Here is a 17,449-nt window from a genome sequence, read left to right as displayed (position 1 = left end):
TACCTCCAGTTAGAAGGATCAGGGAGCAAGTGGTAGGGAAGACCTCTGCACAAGGCCCTGGAGAGTACCTGCTAGGTACGCAGACAACTGACCTGGCATAAGGTATCTAGGGATGGGGGGAAATCCACTCGGTTCGCATTTTGATGCCAACTTTCCTAATTTCGTACTTTTGAACCATGCCGCAAACCAAAACTCCGCTATTTTTTGAGATTCGCACTTCACCATATTTTGCAATGGACTTCTCCAATCCCCAAAATGCATACAAAAATACATATATTAGGGAAATATACACACAAAGGTGTGTATATTCAGGGAAGTAACAGTGAAGAATGCATGGTAATTGTTTGCAAAAAATGTATATATTAGGCAAACTTGCATACAAAAATGGATGAATTAGGACAGCCTTTCCCCAAACTGGTGTCCCCCAGATGTGATAGACTACAACTCCCATAACCCCAGCCAGCTATGCTGAGGGATTCTGGGAGTTGTAGTCCTACACATCTGGGGTGTGCCAGGTTGGGAAGGCTGTATTAGAAGAAATGCACTCCAAAATGTGTATGAATTTTCATGCAAACTTTAAAAAAAACAATTCTGAATGTTTGGGACAAACCAACTCAAGACTGGAAAATTGAGGAAACTGAGAGAAACCCAAATTGATAGATTCATCCATCCCTAAACCTTCCTGTATTCCTTGCAGTGTGTGTGAGTGTGTGTGCGCGCGTGCACACACACACTTATATACACACACAGACACACACATTTTTCAGAGCCTCAGCCACTATTCCCCAGTCCAGGACAAAACAGTGGAACACTTTTCCCCCAACTTCAGCCTTCCCTGACCTAGTTGGTGCCTTCCAGAAGTTTTGGACTACAACTCCCACCAGCCCCAGCTAAATACAGCCAGTGGTCAAGGCCTCTGGGAGCTGTAGTCCAAAACATCTGGAGGGTAACAGGTTGGGGAAGGCTGCCCCAACTTGCACAGCCTATTGCAAATTAAGTAAGGGCGCAATCCTATGCATGTTTAGATGGAGAAAAGTCTTACAACTCCAAGCATGCTCCAGCCAGCATGGATGGCTGGGGCATGCTAGGAGTTGCTGGATGTTTTTCTGTCTGAATATGCATAGGATTGCACCCATAATCTATTGAATTCATTTGCAGACTGAGCAAAGTGGAAACATTTGCCTGAACTCTTCGTCCACTCACAGAAATGAGCATTTATTTTCAACATGCAGATTGTCAGGTACCGTGGGCCTCATTCAATCATTCATCCCACATCAGCCTCTGGAGCGCCAGGTTGAAATTTCCATCTCCCAAATCGTGTTTTCGGACAGACATTCTTCTGTCAGCCCTGAAACTGTGGATCACTTTCCAGCATGTAAGGCCAGAAGTGGCTTTGCTTCCCAGGGCCTCTTGTGTTTCTCTTCTCCCAAAGACTTCCATCCGGCTCCCTGGCCATGTGCTTCCCAGATGTTTCTCATTAGTCAGGCTTTCCATCTTCCGAATCCGTTAGCGATGGCCCGTACGGGCACTCTCAGCTTTTTCACCAACAAGGGGAAAGCAAAATACAGCAATGTTAATCAGAAGGATTTTTAGGAAACTTTAAAAGGTTTTCTTTTTTTAAACCCCTGCTTATTCAGCTCTTTCCACACAGGATGTGCTCAAAGAACCCACTGAGTGCTAAAGCTGGGATTCCTTCCTGTGAATTTTTTATGAAACCTTTGTTTAAATGAAGCGAGTTATTTTTCTATAAGGGAAAACGTGGCTTTTGCTCTTAGCTGATGCCCTGGATTTTGGGGGGTGGGATGGGTACTTCGTTGTCAGAAAGGCGGAGTCCGGCAGGATGCGTTTAAAAGTTTGCCAAAACGTCTCCCTCTCCAGCTGACGGAATGTTAGTTGGGTGAGGCATTTCGATGGGGATCTGTATCCTTTTCCCCCTCCTGAAGAGGCAGTGGTCGTGGAAAAACCTCTGTGAGAGTGTTTGGCTGGCTGGGGAGTCCTGAGCAAGGAATACCATGTCGCTGTGAGTAGCTTATTTGTATCAATTTCTCCTTATTTTCATCTCCCGTTTAGTACATAGTGTGATTTGAAGAGGATCTGAGGAAGTGTGGGGGGATGCTCAAATTGGAGGGGGGAATGAGCATTTAAAACCACCACACATTTTGAACTTCCCTTAAGATTCCTCCTCAAAATTCATCATCACCCCTGATTCCTCACCCCACATGCATTATCCCGAGCTACCCCTGCCTTGGTTTCCTCTCTTTCCCCTTCCTCTGTTGTCCTCAAGAACACATTCTTTCCATTATGCTCCAGCTTAGACCTGAACTATGGAATTTCCACAATCAAAGGAACGGACCGTCGCCTTTGACTGTTCTTGCTGAAACTTACGGCAGAGTTTCTTAATTCTTTTTAACTTGACCCCCACCTCTTGGCCATTCCACTCCTAATTCGCTATATGATCTGAAGTATGTTTACTCTTAAGTAAGGCTCAAGTGTGCTTAGCGGGACTTATTCCCTGGCAAGTGGGCTTGGGACTGCAGTCTCGAGGCAAAAACAACACAGCGTCTTGCGGCAGCATCTTAAACAACCAACTTTATTACAGCATCAGCGTCCATTGGCTAGAGTCCACTTTAGTCCATGAAAGTTGCCATATGCCATGGTTTGTTAGCCTCCAAGGTGCTGCAAGACTCTTTGTTGTCTTTGCTGCAGCAGACAGACTAGCGTGGCCACCGCTCCCAAAGCCTTACCAGACTCTACCCTCTGGTCTCCAACCAGGCACCATCCAACTGCTCCGTGGTTGCTCACGCTGTGGGGATGTCTGGTGTGCAGCTATTTGGGTGATGCGCCAGGGAAGGTTTACAAAGTGGAGTGAAGGCATGTTGAAGATCCTTGTTTTCAGAAGGGCCCCTTCCACTGCCCGACTTCCTTGACTCGCCTCAGTCTCAGCCCGTCTCTCACCAGCTGAGCTGAGCTCAAAAGAGACGGAGGGAATGAGGCTGCTTGGGACTGGCACTGATACCAGGGGAGTGCTTAGCGTGCCTGGGAGGATGGGTGGAGTGAAGGAGACGTCCAGGAAGAAAGGCACAGGAGGGAAGGAAGGAACAGGAGGTGACTGACGGCTGCAGGCAATGGCCAAAGCTGCAGGAACTGTGTAGCTCCATCCTTTCTCGCTCCGGCCCTTGCTAACCATGTTTGTCCTCAGAGGATCCTGCCAGGACTTACTCTCAGCTGGTATGGTGGGGGGTCTTGTGTCATAAGAACACAAGAGCCCTGCTGGATCAGACCCAGGGTCCATCTAGTCCAGCATTCTGTTCACACAGTGGCCAACCAGCTGCCCACGGGAAGCCCACAAGCAGGACATGAATTCTACAGCACCCTCCTGCCCACATTCCCCAGCAACAGGCGTACATAGGCATACTGCCTCTGATACTGGAGGTGGGATACAGTCATCAGGACTAGTAGCCACTGACAGCCTTTTCCTCCAGGAATTTGCCCAACCCCCTTTTAAAGCCATCCAAATTGGTGGCCATCACTGCATCCTGTGGTAGCGAATTCCATAGTTTAACTCTGCGCTGTGTGAAGGCCTCCCTTTGATCTGTCCTGAATCTCCCACCAACCAGCTTCATGGGATGACCCCATCCTATGGGGTCATCCTTTGCAGGAGGGAGAAAAGCCTACCCACATCCTCCACACCATGCATAATTTTATAGACCTCTATCATGTCTCCCTTGACCCTCCTTATTTCCAGGCTAAACAATCCCAGCTGTTGTACCCTTCTCTCATAGGGGAGATGCTCCAACCCCTTGATCATTTTAGTTGCCCTTCTCTGTACTTTTTCCAGCTTTACAATATCTTATTTTTAGGTGTCATGACCAGAACTGTACACAGCATTCCAGGTGTGGCCACACCATAGATTTGTATAGGGGCAGTATGATATTTTCTAATTATGCCTAACATGGAGCTTGCCTTTTTTTTACAGCGGCCACACACCGGGTCAGCATTCTCACTGAGCTGTCCACCACAACCTCACGATCTCTTTCCTGGTCGGTGACCACTAGCTCAGATCCCATCAGGCTATACTTTGAGGTTGGGACTTTTTTCCGTAACATGCATCCCTTTGCACTTGCTTACATTGAATCGCATTTGCCATTTAGATGCCCCTTCTTCCAGTTCGGAGAAATCCTTCTGGAGCTCCTCGCAATCCCTTTTTTGTTTTAACCACCCTAAATAATTTGGTGTCATCCGCAAACTTGGCCACTTCACTGCTCACTATGTCCCTTCCCCAAGGGGGGCCCTTCCACAGTTTGGGGGTAGGTGTTTGGGGACTCACCTCAACATGCACTGCAAAGCTTTCTCCTGCCACATTTGGCCTTTGCAGGAAGAGCAAATTCCATTTCAAAGGTGAGCTGGCAGCGTAAGTGTTGCGGTGGAGCCGGGGCTCACAAGGACGCGGCACCAGCACTTTATGATTAGCAGGGATGCTGATGTCATCTGCCACCCCCCTCAGACTTCCCTGCCCTTCTGAGCTTAGCTGTGATCCTCACAGTAGCTGAGGGAGGAAAGGGATTTTCCCAGCTGCAATATATTGTTGTGAGCTATCCCAGCTGTAATTCAGTGGTGCCTTGCTCCTGAATGGGCAATTAAGCCCCATTAGCTCTACAGATAACCTGTTCCTGGTGGAGATTAAAACTGCTAGCACTGGTTTGAGACGGATCAACACAGCTGCCTGCATTTTTGGATTCACCTTGCAGGTGTGGCTATCGTGACTGTCATGATGGACATCTGCACTTCAGCAGTTACCTCTGGGGAGCATAATGTCTTCCTGTCATGGTGTGTTTGTGTGCAGAGGGCAGCCATGCCAAAATGATTAATGGTTTTGCTGTAGAGGTGGCAGTATCCACACTGCTGTTTCCCCCCCTTCCTTTAAAAAATAAAAATTGGGTTTTCTGCATTCCAGTGCAGAAGAGAGACAGTGCTTCGCTTGGAGGCTTCCAGGGGAGTGGAAACTGGCTAGTGCCAAGGCAGATTCTGGAAAAAGCCCTTGTCAGATTTACCTTGGAAACCAGTTCATAAAGCCTCCTTGCAGTGGCCCTTTTTGCACACTCGCCACACATGTGCACAAGGTCGCTTCTGCATGGTGCTGTCCCATGTGGTTGCGATGTATATGTGTGTACTGTAACTATGTGGGCAGTGTCCCAAGAGACGGGACTCGCCCACCCAGTCTGCACCCTCAGTCCTGGCAGGTAGGGATGTGCGACACTGGGAAATCCATTCCGCTCAAACCCAATGAATTTCTGCAGTGTTTCCAGTCCAGTAAGTGGGGGCAGACTGCACCAGATTTGGGGAGGGGGGAATTCTAGGAAAAACTCTTGAGGTTTTTAATACTTTAAAAAAGTGGGTTCCGCCATTTGTGCAAATTGCAATTTGCACAATTTTAAAAAAATATTTGGGGGGATCTTGAAATGTGTGCAAATGTTGCCATATATTTTTATTGCTGGTCTTGCGCAACTGCACATGAAGACAGGTCCTCCCTTCTGTGTAGCCCTCCAGAGGCATATTCCCCTCTTCTCAGTATCCTTGTCAGTTTCAACCTCTCCACACATTACTCCTTTTAGCCCAGCAGAGGCATATCCTGGACTTGTCAAAGAACTTGTCAGTTCCCCACCCCCACCTCCCCTGCTCAGGACCTGCTGTCTCGGTTGCTGCAAATGGGAGCCGGGAAAAGCTGGTGGAGGCAACATCTGTGTTAAAAGCACTTGCTTGAGACTTGGGCAAGTGTGCAATGGAAGCAGAGTACCGCCAAGTGTCAGTTCAACACTTCAAACCCTGAGGATCAGGTTGCTAAGTGAGCGATCTGGTCCCCTTTCCCCAGCCTGTCAGTGTCAAAGTGTGTGCAATTTACACCTCCCCTCTCTTCCCCCCTCCCTCCCTCCCTCCCTGGATGTTCCCTCCCATCCCCACAGCTTACCTTTTCCACTTTTTTCTGGAGCTGGGCATGCTTCAAAACAGCCCTGGGCTGCAGCCACCCAATTTTTTTTTAATTTTCTGGTAACCCAGAGACATTCTTGAAAATAAAGATGGTGCTGGAAGTTGGCACTTCAGTTTGCAGCATGCCGGCCTCCCAGTTTTAAAGAAAAATCAGGAGGGGCAGGAAGCCAGATGGGTAGCAATGGAGGCCTGAGGACCCCAGGCCTAATGGCTAAGTGGGTTTAGAAGTTCCTGGTTCAAATTATGCCACAGAGTTCTTGGATATGTTCCAGCAGAGGTGGCTGGGGAATGCTGGGAGTTGTAGTCCATTTCATCTGGAAGGCACCCAGTTGGGGAAGGCTGTTCTAGGGTACAGTCTGAGGACACACAAGGCAATGGCAAAGGCCCAGAAGGTGAGGCTATCACTTGGTGTGGACTGAACAACATACTCTGGAACCTTCTGGAATGTGCTGAGGTTCCACGACATACAAATCAATATGGACAGTGTCTTTTGAAGGTAAAAAGTTTGAATCTCAAGCAAAATGTGTCGGCAAGAGATTCGGGACTTGATCTCCCAACCTTTCTCCTTTTAGCGAAATGCAACCTTGCACCCTGCCAATTTGATCGTGGCCGTGGCACTGGTGGGGGTGTCTGCTTGAGTTGCTCCCCACAGGCTGTCGCTGGGATCAAAACTGAGCTCGTCCCCCAACCCTGAAGCTTTCCCATCCATAGAGGAAAAAATACAGAGAACCGCATTATACTTTAAAAAACCACCACCACAACAACATCTTGTGATAGATGCATCACATGCCTCCAAGTGTCAAGCACCGTCTGAATCCATGCAAACAACATGGCCGCCCTGGCCCACTCCAGCCAAGAAAGTTGTCCTGTAATGAACTGTAAAGTGACTGAGTCAGTTACTGATGGTTAGTCATGGTTTACACAAAACCATCCTTACATCTTCCATTATACAAGGAAGTCTTTACACTGGTCATACTTTGAAATTAAGCTGCCCTCAGTCCCACTTTGCACACTGAATGAAAGCGATTTGAGCCAAGCCGTCCATTCACGACTCTAACCAGCCATCACTTTTTAACAGCCAAGGGCAGGGATGGTATAAGCTGGGCCTCCACATGGGATGCCTTGACTGTGGTGGGAAAGCTGGTTGGCATTCCACGTCCAGGGATGCTTCCGCAGTTGAGACATAAACCAAAGGGTGCAGAGGAAGGGCCTTGGAAGAGCTTCTTCTCTTCTTCAGCCCCCCTTCCTTTCAGACCAATGGAAGGGAACAGACAGCACTTGTTTTGAGGGATGCCCCAGATCCCTGGACTCCTTCCCCAAACCTGCCCCATACTATGGAGCTTCACCTGGGACCTCCTTTGGCCTGTGCCCCCAACCCCACCCCACCCCAATACTAGATGTCTGGACTTCAAGAGCAGGCAACCCCAGGCATCATGTGAGCAGGGGTAGTGGAGGCTGGTGGCTCTGACGTCAGTGGGGCGGTGAATCTGCTCTGGGTTCCAGTCAGAACTTTCAAGGAGCTATCCAAGGTGAGGAAGCACCTTGGAGAGCTCCTTTAGAGTTCTGACTGGTTCTGACTGAAACCTGGAGCAGATTCACCGCCCACTGACATCGGAGCCACCCACCTCCACTGACCAGGTATGTAAAACATCAAGCTCAAGGTCACAATCTGGCCTGCCTGAGGTCCCAGTCTGACCTTCCAGCATTCCCCAGATGGCCACACCCCTGTCACTGGCCACCTTTTGTTTGGTGGTGTCCTGACTTTTGCAGGTTTTCCTCCCCATCCTAAAAGTGGGATTTTAGTGGGATTTTTCCTCCCCATCCTCCCTAATCCTTGAAATGCCTCTCCTACATCTTAGTTTCTGGCAGTAAGAGCCTTAAGTTGAAATGTGCTTGTATTTTTGGCCACACCCCTTTTGCCCTTGGCTGTGCCCCTTTTGCTTTCTGCCCCTCCCACCACTGAAATGTGGCCCTGTTTCATCTCTGCTACAAACGCACGGGAGGACTTTAGGCCAGGGGTGTGCAGAAGGCAGATCTAGATCTACTGGTAGATCTTCAGGCGATTTTGCAATCGATGTGACTCCCAATTGTCTGACAATAGCAGGGACAAAATGACTCCACCTACCTGCCCTAAATTATACCTCTCAAATGAAGAAAATTTGGGATAACAAGGAGGGAATTTTGGTATGGAAGGACTGAGAACTCCACTCAGTTCTGATACGCAAAACAAATTCCTGGGCTCAGAATTCTTTAATTCCAAGTGGATGTCTTTTACACCACATCTAAGGTGTAACATCTAAGGTTTCTAGTAAAAAATCAAAGTATGTCTACGGTTTCTAGTAAAAAATCAAAGTAGATCCTACAGAATTGAAGTCCAACACATCTGGAAGACACCAGCTTGGGGAAGACACAAGCTTGGGGAAGACACATCTGGAAGACACCAGCTTAAGGTGCGATAGAAATGCTAAGTGTCATGTATTACAATGATTTGCGATTCTACCCGGTCCTTGGCAGATCTGCCTGGTCTTGATCATGGGTGTGGTGCAAGCTTTGCCCAGAACGTCACTTGTAAGGAAACATTGCATGCCAAGGTTGTGTGTGTGTGTGTGTGTGTATGTGTGTGTGTGTGACCGGGAGATTCCACATTTTAATGTCACGCTCTCTGTAATGCCGGCCATGACTCAGCGCCTCTGTTCTGTAACTGTTTTGCACTTCAAAACAGCCCCAAGGCCACCCAGGCCCTGCAGCTGCCGTCTGCCCGTGTGACACTCCAGTAACAGGAGTACTGATTGTTGCTGGATTAAAATAAGAGCACTGTTACGGTGTTGTGAATCCTCCTCTTCAATCTTGTATCCATCGGAGCCTGGCCAACAGCTGTTGGGGGGAGGGGAGAAGTCATGGCATGGGGGGGAGGTATGATGGGACCTGGAGTGGCACTGTTACGCCCTTCACAGTTGTGGACAACTATTTTCACCCCTGTCAGCCCAGCATGCTGGATCTCCATTCTGTGGTCAAGTCTTTCCATGGGTGGTATTTCAGGGACTCGCCTGGCTCATTTCTTGTTGGCAGAAGCAAAATCACATCGTGCGTAAGAAGCAAAGCTGTGCGAACGTGCTTAATTTTCATAATCTATGCAACATATAATTTGCATAATTGACTGTAAAATTTGGTGCTCAGGTCGGATTACTATGGTGAAGAAGTTTGATTGGGTGGATAGGGGAACAGTACATACAGCTTCTAAGGCAGGAGGGCAGGACCGCAGGGCCGGGGGCTAAATTTGGCCCTCCTGGGGTCCCAGTCCGGTGTCCCTTCCCCTGGCGCCACCTGCTTTCCCCCAACCACCGGTTGTTTGGTGGTTTCCCAGATTTTGTGCAGTTCTTTTTCCATTCTAAAAAGTTGAAATGGCTCTCCTAAGGCTTGTTTACTGGGAGTATGAGCTTTGAGCTACAGTATGCTGATATTTTTGGTATTTTGGTCCTGCCCCTTTTGCCTTTGGCTCCGCCCTCCACTGGAATCTTCTCTCTCTCACCCCTGAGATCTTCTCTGAAATGGAATGTGGCCCTCAGGATGAAAGAGGTTCTGAACCCCCCTGCCCTAAGATATTGCACAATCCTAATATGGAGCATGAGATTTTGTGGGATGGATCTGCATTGATTGTGTCCCAATCTCTTTGTCTTTATTGCAGGTTATAAATGATTAGCCCCTATGACCAACATGAGCTGGAGTTTCCTAACCCGCCTGCTAGAAGAGATTCACAACCACTCCACCTTCGTGGGGAAGATCTGGCTCACGGTCCTGATCGTCTTCCGCATTGTCTTGACGGCTGTCGGAGGCGAGTCCATCTATTCGGATGAACAGAGCAAATTCACGTGCAACACGAAGCAGCCGGGCTGCGACAATGTCTGCTATGACGCCTTCGCGCCACTGTCGCACGTCCGCTTCTGGGTCTTCCAGATCATCATGATCTCGACCCCATCCGTCATCTACCTGGGCTATGCCATCCACAGGATCGCAAGGTCTTCTGAGGAAGAGAAGAAGAGGTTCCAGAGCTTCAAGAAGAAAAAGCAGTTTGCCCTCAACTGGCAACCAGTCCGCAATGTAGAAGACCCTTTGGGAGCGGAGGAAGAAGAGCCCATGATAGCCGATGAGATTGTGGAGTGTGAAGAGAAGGCCAAAGCGAAGGAGGAGGAGAAGAAGAAGAAGGATCGGCAGAAACATGACGGCAGGAGACACATCCAAGAGGAGGGTCTGATGAAAATCTATGTCTTCCAGCTTCTCACCAGGGCCTCGTTCGAAGTCTGTTTCTTGATAGGGCAGTACATGCTTTATGGCTTTGAAGTCACACCATACTACCTTTGCAGCCGAGATCCTTGCCCTCACAACGTTGACTGCTTTGTGTCAAGGCCAACGGAGAAAACCATCTTCCTCCTGGTGATGTACGTCGTCAGCTGCCTTTGCCTGCTGCTCAACGTGGCCGAGATGTGCCATTTGGGCATTGGCACCATCAGAGATGCCATTCGGGAGCGGAAGATCCACAGCTTTAGGCAGCCCCCCTACAATTACGCTGCCTACCCAAAGAATATCTCCGGCCCTCCAGAGTATAATCTAGTGGTGAAATCAGACAAGCAGCCCAAGGTGCCCAATAGCCTGATGGCGCACGAGCAGAACTTGGCCAACGTGGCCCAAGAGCAGCAGTGCACGAGCCCCGACGAGAACCTCCCACTGGATTTGTCCACGCTCCATAAACACTTGCGGGTGGCTCAGGAGCAATTGGACATTGCGTTCCAGAGCTACAACAACACTCAGGCGAATGCGCAGCCCTCGAGGACCAGCAGCCCTGCTTCAGGCGGGACTGTGGCAGAGCAGAACCGAGCCAACACTGCCCAGGAGAAGCAGGTTGCTAAGCCCAAAGCCAGTTCAGAGAAGGGCAGCTCTAACGGCAAAGACGGGAAGAACTCTGTATGGATATAGCAGAGTATAGCTGAAGAACTAGGACAGGACATCAAGTGGTAGGGGTGCCTTCTCCCTCGAAATGGGATTTGTTCCGGAGAACACTAGCAATGGGGCTGTTTTAAATATGTATGAGAAAGTTAAAGGACTTGCTAAGTGCCGCCAAACGGTTGCAAGTGATGTGTTTTAGGAATGCTGTCCATCAGGTTAACCTCACCCCCTTGCCCATTTCTGTCTCCCCAATGCACAGGTCCTTCCGTATCTGGAAAGAGGGGAACATTGCACATCCCTTGTTCCTCCTGAGGGGAAGTCACAAGGATTTTGTCCTTGATGTGTGTCCTAATTCTCTCAGAGTAGATCCCTGGGCATTGTCCATGGCCAGACAAAATGGGGGTGCTGATAACAAAGAGTTATCCTCTGACTCCTGAAGAAAAGAGAGCACAGTCCCCTGAGAGAGCAGAGGGACTCTCAGATGACCCCCAGACCTGAGGCTGGGACCTCCGCCCTGACCTGCCCTGTGTGGCCGAGTATCGTCTCCCTGGCTGAGTTGGTTGCATTCAGTATGTCCTCCCTTTCTCTCCCTGCCTGATTCCTTATCTTTCCCCCTGGCTGTTTGCCTATCCATCCGTTTTATGTTCCACACTCTGCCAATCCATCCACATTTATCACCATCCCCTTTCTTATCTACCATTTGTTTCTTCTCTTCATTTGTTACCGACAATTCCCTGACTCTTAGGTTACTTACGTCACTTCTGGTGGCATCGTGTCCAAGGGCAGCCCCACCACAGCATCCCACCCTTCTGTGTCAGTTTGGGTTAGGGCCTGCTGCTCCTCTGGATGAGCATGTACCATGCCATGCACTGTCACTTGTTTTGTCCAAGGAGAATGGGTCTGCATCCAAGGCAATGGTGTGGAAGCTGTTAATCTTGCCTGTGTTGAGCAAGTGTCATTCCAAACCCTACATCTTCCTGTTCTGTGCATTCTGTGCTTTGTTTTAATGACTAAAATAACCCTTAACTGAATTAATTTCTAACTCCCTTTGATGGAAGACGACATGCCTGCAAATGGCTATGGTGACAGCTTAATGCTCTGACTGGTTGATCGTGTTCATAAAAGGGCCGCGGCTGCAATTACAGTTGTGAATGCCAAAGCCAAAAGTACACTAACCTGTGTCTGCTGCCAGGTCACAACTGTATAACAGCTTCCATGAAGCAGGAGTTAGCTTTCAAAGACAAGGCTGAAGTCCCAAAACGAGTCCCCCCAGTGACACCTGTGGGATTTCTGCTGTTGCCTTCAGTGGAGTCACAGCTTCAGAGGTGCGTGGTGTTTACTCTTTCATACATCAGCATGAAGCTGAGAAGCAGACAAGGAGCTAAGCACCTTGGCCTTTTGGCAGAGTTACTAATGTGTCATAAAATGTTGCATCCCTTCAACATTTGCTACTGATGTGGGGTGAGAAGGGTTTCGCCACTGCTACAGCACATCCTAACCAAAAGTGCCTTCAGTAACATTAGGAGGACGGAACATTGGAACACGTCCAACCCCGTGTTACGACTTTGTGTAGAGAGAGATCAGTGCTAATAAGATGTCTATCCCATGCATTCATAGAATAAAACTGCATCATGGGGGCCTTCCTGATGTCACGGCTAGGAATGACAGTCCAGGAAGACAAGTCCCCGAAACAGGACATAGCTCATTAAACAGGCACTTCTGTGTGAAGGTTCTGAGTTGTTGTTGCTGTTTAGGCATGGTGTAGTCCCTGCCCCAGTGCTAATCCTGCTACTCTGGACTAACAGTGATCAGGACAGGAATCACAAGCACATTAAGAAGAGCCCTGTGGAACCAGCGTTCTGTTTCTGAGAGTAGCCAGCTAGCTACCTCTGGATGCTCACAAGCATGAAGTGATGGCCAACCTCTGTTGTTTATCCCCAGTATCCAGTATTCAGAGGCATACAAGTTAGCTACCACAGTGAATAACTCTTGATAAACAAGATACATGTGTTTGTCCACTCCTGTAAACAAAAGCCATTTAAGGTACTGGCTGCCGCCACGTTGTAAAGTACTATATCCCATAAGGCAAGGGTGCAGAACCTCTTTTAGACCGAGGGCCAAATTCAATTGCACAGCAGCTCTCAGGGGCCACATTCCAGTGGCACAATGGGGCAGGGCCAAAGGACCAAAACTACCAGCCTATTTTAGCTTACTGCCAGTAGCTGAGCTGCAGGAGAGGCATTTTAACCTTTTTAGAAGTGGGGCGGGGACTGGCAGGATATCACCCAATGTTTAGTGGTCAAGGGGAAAGAGGCGGGGTTATCTGGGGACCCCGTGGGCACAGATTGGCACCCCAGGCCTGACATTCTGCAACACTGCCATAAAGTAATTATGTATTGATTTCTAGCAGCCTTCCCCACCCTGGTACCCTCCCAGCATGTTGGACTGCAAGTCTCATCATTGCTGGCTGTGAGCGATGGGAGTTGCAATCCTACACATCTGGAGGGCGCTGGGTTGGGGAAGCTGGTGGATAGAATTCTGTGGCCATCCCCACTTCCTCCACCCGAAGGTGTGTGTAGCAGATAAGCAGAGCTCTGAATAAGCAATTCAGCAATTGCTCACCACGATGCTTCGGCACTGGGGTGGAAAGGCGACACCTGAAAGCCCCTGTATTGTGCAGATAACTTGAGCATGGTGTCGATGGACATGCGTATATGTGCATGAATAGGTGTGGAAAAGCGCTCATGCAATTATCCATAGAATGAAATATCAGTCCGCAACCGTAGGGGGTGGAGGGGGAGGTTGCTTTTTGTTTTACAGTTTACACCCGATTCCAGCGTAGTTGACATCAGAGCTCTGTTAGCTCCTCTGGGCCAGAGAATAACTGTGCTGAACACATGATATAGTGAGGGGCCAAACTTTCTCAGGAGCTGGGATCAAAAATGGGTGTACTTGGCTTCCTGAAGGTAAGCCAAATCCTGCCCCATATTTATGACACGTGAGAGCAAGGAAGCCATGTCAAAGTCAGATGGAGATTAATTTTGGAGGGGTGAGGATACTCCTCACTCTAACAAATGGGTTGCCAGACACACACACACACAATCTGAGGCTTTGTGCTTTCAACAATTGTGTGTTAGGCAAAAATTCAACAGGTGCAGTCCCCCCCCCCCCCGCCTGCCCCAAACATGAAGATTTAGTGATGGGGTAAGCAACACTGCTGAATCTCTGCTGGTTGCAGAGCTGTTTAAAAAGTATGTTTTGGACAAAGGAGATAACCCTAGTTAATCCCCAACAGGCAGCTGTAAGTCAGAGGAAGAAGAGATAAAATACATCACTGACAAAGCAGTACAATAAAAGATAACTGCTTTTCCACTGGGTAAAGGTTGTTTAATCTCGGGAATCGGAACACAGTTCTCTAGAAAAGGACAAGATTATGCTCCATCTCTCACTCGGGGTAGAACAGCCTTTCCCAACCTGGTGTTCTCCAGATGTGTTGGACTCTAATTCCCAGCATCTGGAGGACACAGGCTTGAGGTGGAAGGGTTTTTCCCCTCAAGGAAGAAGCAGAGCTAAACTGGGGTTCACCAGGACTAAGGGCCAGCACCTGTTTTCGGTGCCAGTGCTTTGCTCATGAAAAAGTATCTGCCATGGTGACCCTGACCCAATCACAGCTCACGAAGCTCTTGCCTCAGACCTACGTGTTGAAGAAACAGTGGAGCAGACATGAAAATTAGGGCAATATCAAAACTGGGCCATGAAATGGGGGGGGGGCATTTTGGTGGATTTGGGGGGTTGGGGAATTTGGGGATGAGGGTGAAATTCATTTTCCATTTTTTCTCTCCCAAACTTCAGGAAGCACATAGTAGTGTGTGTGTGTGTGTGTGTGTGTGTGTGTGGAGATGTGGCCGCCAAGAGGAGCTCTAGCGGCAGGCAGTGAGCCCCCCATTTCACCCCATGCCCCTAACATTCATGGGTGTGATGGCCCCATTTCATCCTACCCCCGCACCCAATTCAAGCTGAAATTTGGCTCAGCACTAATGGAAATTGTGAGACCAAACAAAGGGAGTGCAACATATGGTGATTGCTCCCCCATATCAGAGTGGTTGGGTGAATCAACCCTCAGGTGTTTGGCTATGTTCTTTTTGAAACTTTATTATAATGAACACTGAAGCTTAGAACAAACTACCTCTGAGTAGGTGCAGAGTGCACTTCCCCGCCTTGCCACTGAGGAACTACTGGGTGTCCCCCACCAGGGATCAGGGAGAAGGCTTTCATGATCAGAAAGCAATGTCTGCAAGTCCGCTTGAGCCCCAACATCTCTTTTTCCAGAAATAAAGCACAGGAAGAGTTAGCAAAAAAAAAAAACCTTATGGATTTCAGAAGATGTGAGAGAAAATCTGCCCATCTTTCATGGCTAGGAGATTCCTTTTTCTAGAATGCCAGCCTTTCCTTTCCTAGAGAAATAGGTTGTCCTGGAATGTGTCCAAGAGGAGGCAGAAATTGTTGAGCTAATGTTAATGCCATTAAAGCAAGAGTGCAGAACCTCAGGAGCAGGGGCCATGCCTCCTTTCCCCCAACCACCTGTCATTTGGAGGTTTCTCAGCTTTTATGCAATTTTTCCCCATTCTAAAAGGTTGGAATGACTCTCTTAAGGTTTAGTTACTGGCAGTAAGACCTTTAAGACAAAATATACTCATTTTTATTTTTTTTTTGGTCCAGCCCACCACTGAGTGCGGCCCGCAAGAGCTTTTCCAAAGTGGAACTCAGGCTGAAAAAGGTTCTGCAGCCCCGCATTAAAACAATGTATCTCCAATTTACCTGAACGTTTTGATATGCTAATCAATATGTTGGCCACAATATTTTTTTCTCCTGTGTCCATATTGTGGTCAGTCCTTGGATATACCAAGATTAGTTCACCAGGTTTTGAAGGAACACTGAAGCAGATCTGAAATTGGCAACACCAGAAAAAAGCTCCCTTACAGCAGTGGTTTCACCATAGCCAAGGGGTTGTGTGAATCAGCCACCATCCTTTTCAAACTTGTGCATCATGCAAGTCCAGTGCAGGGAGAGAGATAAAGTGTTCCGAGTTTCCTCAAGACTTTCTCAGCCATTTCTTACAAGCCAGTGGCCATAGGCTAAATGCCCAAAATTGTGGGGGAGAGAACAGAAATGACAGGAAGCTTCTGTCCAATAATGATCAACTTCCTGTGGATTTAGAGAAAGGTGGTGGAGGAAGTCTCCTCCCTTTCAGCCCAATCGAGATACACACACAAGCACAAAATTAGTTAACTCCTTCTACGCTCCAGTGCAACTGTACTGAACCCACAGGGCAGGGATGCTGAATAGCCCAAGGGCCTAATTCCATTCCGGAGAAGCTGCCTGGGGCTACATTCCCGTGGTGGGTGGGGCCGAAGACATAAGAGGGCCAAAAATGCCAGCATATTTTAGCTTAAAGTTCTTGCTGTCAGTAACTAAGCTGTAGGAGAGGCATTTTGACCTTTTAGGATGGAGGGGAAATTGCACAAACGCCTGTAAACCACCAAATGATTGGTGGCTGGGGGAAAGGAGGTGGGGCCACCTGGGGAATCCCAGAGGGCTGGATTTGGCCTACAGGTCTAAGCTTCTGCACCCCAGCTACAGGCTGAAGTCAAATGGCAGGTGGTGATAGGCCATGGGCAAGCATTGCAAGATTTGCATGTAATCCAGGCCACTATACAGGTGTATCAGAAGGTAGAAGAAAGCTGTTTTCATTCAGAAGCCTTTCAAGAAACCTCCTATGTCAGCCTTCCCTGACCTGGTGTCCTCCGGATGTCTCAGACTACATCCCTATCATACTATCACAGCTGAGGATGATGGGAGATGTAGTCTGACATCTGGAGGACACCAGGTTGGGAAAGGCTGTCTTATATGGTGTCTGTTCCATTGAAAAATATATGGCCATCAACAAGCAACCCCAAACAGACATCTGCAATACCCCCCCAACCAACCCCCTGGTTTTAACTATAATTGCCCCCCAAATCAGCACTTCCTCCCAACGAACCCTGGGAATTGTAGTTTTATGCGGCAGACTGAGATCTGACACAAAGTAATCACAGCACCCTCACGCAGTTCCCAGACTTTTCTATGGGAAAGTTGTAACAGTTAATATGGCTATGAAATTGTTTCAAGTTTAAAAACCAAAATAGAAGAAAATTCAGATTATGCTGTCATTCACATTGCATTCCACTGGAAAATACTTGAAATTAACTGAATGGCCATAACAAATCTATGCTGTTGTAAAGTTTCCACACTTTTTTGTCTTTTTTTTGTACTAACTTGCAAGTTGTATGAGAACAATATAAAACTGGCTTTTGTCTCTGTAAATATTTTTCAGTGTAAATGTTACTGCCAGATTATACTTAGAATGATAGAACACTTAGAAACAACAACATAAAACTGCCGGATGTTCACTGTCCAATAATAATAAAAACAACAACACAAAACTGTCGGATGCTGAAGGTCCAATACTAATAAAATGGAATAA

General features: G+C 48.2%; 1 protein-coding gene across 6 annotated transcripts in view; it reads left to right on the top strand.

Moving 5' to 3' along the window:
• Positions 1-13,002, top strand: part of GJC2 (gap junction protein gamma 2) — a 90,712-nt gene extending 77,710 nt beyond the window's left edge. For 4 of the 6 annotated variants that reach the window (XM_084859461.1, XM_084859462.1, XM_084859465.1 and 1 more), the window contains one exon: positions 9,671-13,002. In XM_084859461.1, coding sequence (XP_084715587.1) covers positions 9,691-10,956 — 1,266 coding nt within the window. In that variant the 5' untranslated portion in view covers positions 9,671-9,690 and the 3' untranslated portion in view covers positions 10,957-13,002. Of the gene's footprint in view, positions 1-1,876; positions 2,021-8,931; positions 9,070-9,670 lie in introns of those variants that run through there. The other 2 variants (XM_084859463.1, XM_084859466.1) reach the window with 2 other exon arrangements.
• The last annotated feature ends 4,447 nt before the right edge of the window (positions 13,003-17,449 follow it).

Source organism: Heloderma suspectum, chromosome 5 (assembly GCF_057233095.1).
Source record: "Heloderma suspectum isolate Gila_16-S chromosome 5, 16-S_ref, whole genome shotgun sequence".
Classification (NCBI taxonomy): domain Eukaryota; kingdom Metazoa; phylum Chordata; class Lepidosauria; order Squamata; family Helodermatidae; genus Heloderma; species Heloderma suspectum.
This window is presented reverse-complemented; position numbering and strand designations above follow the sequence as displayed.